The sequence below is a fragment of the Pteropus vampyrus genome, unplaced genomic scaffold, assembly GCF_000151845.1.
Source record: "Pteropus vampyrus isolate Shadow unplaced genomic scaffold, Pvam_2.0 Scaffold70, whole genome shotgun sequence".
In the NCBI taxonomy this organism is placed as follows: domain Eukaryota; kingdom Metazoa; phylum Chordata; class Mammalia; order Chiroptera; family Pteropodidae; genus Pteropus; species Pteropus vampyrus.
Window position 1 is genome coordinate 2,820,825 of NW_011888851.1, and position 4,076 is coordinate 2,824,900.

Genomic DNA, 4,076 nt, shown 5'->3' on the forward strand with positions numbered 1-4,076 from the left:
AACAGATTCAGGAAGCTACATAAAACACATCTCGCTTAATGAATTCTCATGAGAAAAATATTCTTATAGCCAGCATCCAAGTCAGGAACTAGAACTCTGCCAGCTACTCCACAGATCTTTCTAGGTGCCTGTCAGAATCAGCACTCCTGCCTTTCCTCCATAATAGCCACTATCATGACATTACAGTAATCGCTTTCTTGTATTTCTTTATCATTTTATCTTTCAGGTGTACATCCCTAGCCATTATAATTTTGTCATATTCATTTTCAAGACTCGATATGTCATTTCAAGTCAACTTTAACCTATAGGTTCACATCCTTTCTCTTTCTTTTTGTTATAATTCGTCTGACAGTCTTAGTCCATTTGACCTGTAGAATTTCCACGAGTCTGAATTTTAGAAATGGCACACTCAGGGTAGAGTGCAGTCTGTTCTTCTACCCTTATTTCCTGTCAGTTGGCAGCTGTATCAAAGGCTTGCTAAGACAGGTTAGATCCCTTGCTAAGGCTGTAGGTGGCGGTCTATTCTCCCATAAGAAGATACATGAATAAGGTCTGGTCCTTTCTCTTTTCATGATGTGAGTAACTACTCAATGACAAGGTCTACTGATTCTTGGAGATTGCAAATAACGATATTTGAATTCCACAATTTTAAAAATTATTAGTTGTAATAATTTATAAATAAGTGACACTCCCCTTATCTACTATTTGGTTATCCAGAGATAGAGTTCATAGAGGAAAGGAAGAATAAACGCGTGGTTATTTTAGTCAGCAAGTTCCATGATAATGAACTGATGCCCTATCATCCTTTGAAGGTAACCGATTTTTAAAAATTTCATTATTTAACATTTTTTGCTTTCATATTCCATACTAGACATTATGACTAACTAAAAATAATAGTGATGCTGGTAACATAGCCTATCATTTCTTCAATGCCTACTATGGTGCAAGCATTTTGCCAGATACTTTAACATGTTATCACAATTCCACATGCTAAGGCTGTTGAGACATATGTTATCAACACCTTTAACACTGGTTAACTCTATCTGCCATCTAAAACATTTCATTTTAATTTATTTCTAATTATAGTTTGGTACAGATAGTTATAAACACTGCCACTGAATTAGAGGTTCAGTCATCTGTAATTAAAATGATTCAGAACACGTTCATTTTACTTGCTACTTGCCCACAGATTCGCTGTTCCCACTTTGCAAGTGTGCTTTGCCTGCTTTCAACTTCTTTCATATGTAAAATTAAAGAAAAAATCATAGAGACGGTCAATAAAGTTTAAAGTGATTCATTTATTCTTGAATCGGCTAAAAAAGACGGAGAAATGGGTCAGAAAGCTGAAAGAGTGGAGAACGAAGATTCACTTGGGAGAGGTCCTAACGAGGACTCAATGTTAGCTCCCAACATTGCATTGGTATAGGCGGGCACGTCATGGCAATATGGGAAATAAGCGGACCAAAACTAAATCTGGCATGGAGCTGAATAATCTCACCCTGTATTTAGTGGCTCTAAACCCTGGCTCTATAACAGAACCCCACAGGGTGCTTAAAAGACCAATGCCAAGGCCTGATCCTAAACCAGTGTAAATGAATCCTGTCACGATGAGAACTGGGTGTCTCTATGCTTTTGAACTTTCCAGGTTATTATAATGTACAGCCAGGCTTGAGAACAGAATTAGGTTATTTTTATACAAGAGCTATTTCAACTTGAAATACTCTGGAAAAGTAACTGACATTTCTCATGATCACATTATAGCCTCTCTGTATAACTTGTGACAATGTCTGCTCTGACAAATATTGGTATCCTCAGTCTATTTATCAAAGAGGAACAACAGAAGACTTCTTCAAAGGAAATAGTGAATCAGCAGACCTGGAAGAGAAACCCTTAGTGTATTGATTTCAACACACCACTTCCCTTAAATGACATTTATATCTCCTGACCGAGAGTTGGAAGACCTTGGTATAGTAACATTCGTGGTTTTCCTTCTTTGAAAAGGTAAACTGGCATCAAAGGACTAGACAGTATTCTAAAATTGGAATGCAAAAACCATCACTTCAAGAAGAACACAGCATCAATGTAAGAAATTTGGAATGAGAGAAGTTATGTATTGCATAGTGAGAATACCTTTAGAGTGAAGAACTGTAAACATAGCTAATATTTCATTCTAACTAGAAGTGGTTAATCCCAAAACATTTTTCTTATGGCCCTAATCATATCTTTGATAATGTTGTCATCTGAACACAATATATCAAAAATTCTTAGGGTAAAACATTACTGCCCAGAATCAAATACATTTATAGCATGAAGCGTCACCACAAGACCTTGCTAGAGCAGCTCAGCAGAGCATGCCTTGCTATACTGATTGCCACTGTGAGCTTGCCTTTCTAAGAAAGAAAAATTTCCCCCTGCTCTGCTAGTTCTGCTACCTGCTGTAACCAGCATTGTTCTGTATATCTTACTCCCAAGTGCAAAGCATGCCAACTCACCTCTGTCAAAACATTGAGCTGTTCCATAATATGCTCTAAAGCTTCAGTCACAGCGAGTGGTATGCTTCTTTGACTCTCAGAAGGGAGGTCGCTCACGTCGTCTGTTTTCTTTTTCAAGGTTGGTGAACTTTCTGATGACATTAAAGAAGGATTCATGAAATATCCACACATCTCTTCACCCTTGTCTGGTAGAGTTCTAACAGTAGTTTCCGTTGTCTTCAACATCATAGAAAAGATAGGAAGTGTTATATTTTCTGAACTTTAAAATGCTATACATATAAAAGTTTTCAATATTCTAAAAGTCCAGTTTTCATTTAATTGTTTATCCTCAACTATAGCAAACTATGGAAAATTACAATTACGAGAAGAAAATAAAGCTAATAATAGAGAAAATTCACAATTTTACATTTTCACAATTTCACAATATCACATTGATTTTTTTCAATGTAATATATACTTTGTACATATATACTAAAGGGGATTAGCTGTTGTACCATTAAAAAGATTGTTAGATGCAGTCTGATTCTTAATCTAAAAACAAATCACATCCATTAAGATGACTATTATAAAAAAAGTGGAAAATAACAAGTGTTGGTGAGGACATAGAGAAATTGGAACCCTCGCGCACTGCCTATAAGAATATAAAATGCTGCAGCTCCTGTAGAAACAGTTTTACTGGTCTTCAAAAAAGTGAACATAGAATTACCATATGATCTAGCAATTCCACTCCTAAGTATATATCCAAAATAACTGAAAGGGACGTGAACTGATAGTGTAGAGCAATGTTAATAGCAAAATTATTCAAAATAGCAAAAGATGGAAACAACCTAATATCCATCCATAAATAAATATATAAACAGAATGTGGTATATACATACAATGAACTATTAGTTAGTCATAAAAAAAGAATGGATGAACCTTGAAAATATTATGCTAAGTGAAGTAAGCCAGACACACACAAAAATACTGTATGATTCTACATACATGTGGTACCTAGAATAGGCAAATTCAGAGAGACAGAGTGCAGTAGAAGTTACTATGAGCTGGGTGGGGGGATGGAATGCAGAATAATGTACCTATTGCTTAATGGGCACAGGGTTTCTGTTTGGAATGATGAAAAAGTTCTCAAAATAGATAGTGGGGATGGTTACACAACACTGCAAATACCTACTTAATGCCAGTGAATTGTATATTTAAAGGTGATTAAAATGGTAAGTTATATATATTTTACCCCCCAAATCTCCAAATATATGGCAGTGAACAATCTGAAAATAAAATTAAGAAAACAACTCCATTTACAACAGCATTAGAAAGAATCAAATAGAAGTAAATTTAGCAAAAGAAGTGTAAGACTTGTATACTGAAAACTATAAACAATCATTTAAAGAAATTAAAGATCTAAATAAATGGAAAGACATCCCATATCCCATGTACATAGACCAGAAGACTTAATATTGTAAGATGGCAGTACTCCCTAAATTAATATATACAGACTCAAAGCAATCCCTACCAAAATCTCAGCTGCCTTTTTTTCCCCCTGCAGAAATCGACAACTTGACCTTATAATTCATATGAAAATGCATG

At 35.3% G+C, this 4,076-nt stretch overlaps 1 protein-coding gene across 2 annotated transcripts in view; it reads right to left on the reverse strand.

Moving 5' to 3' along the window:
- The window catches only part of POC1B (POC1 centriolar protein B), a 96,154-nt gene that overhangs the window by 4,036 nt on the left and 88,042 nt on the right, over positions 1-4,076 (reverse strand). For both annotated transcript variants that reach the window (XM_011361758.2, XM_023531551.1), the window contains one exon: positions 2,493-2,708. In XM_011361758.2, coding sequence (XP_011360060.1) covers positions 2,493-2,708 — 216 coding nt within the window. The remainder of the gene's footprint in view (positions 1-2,492; positions 2,709-4,076) is intronic.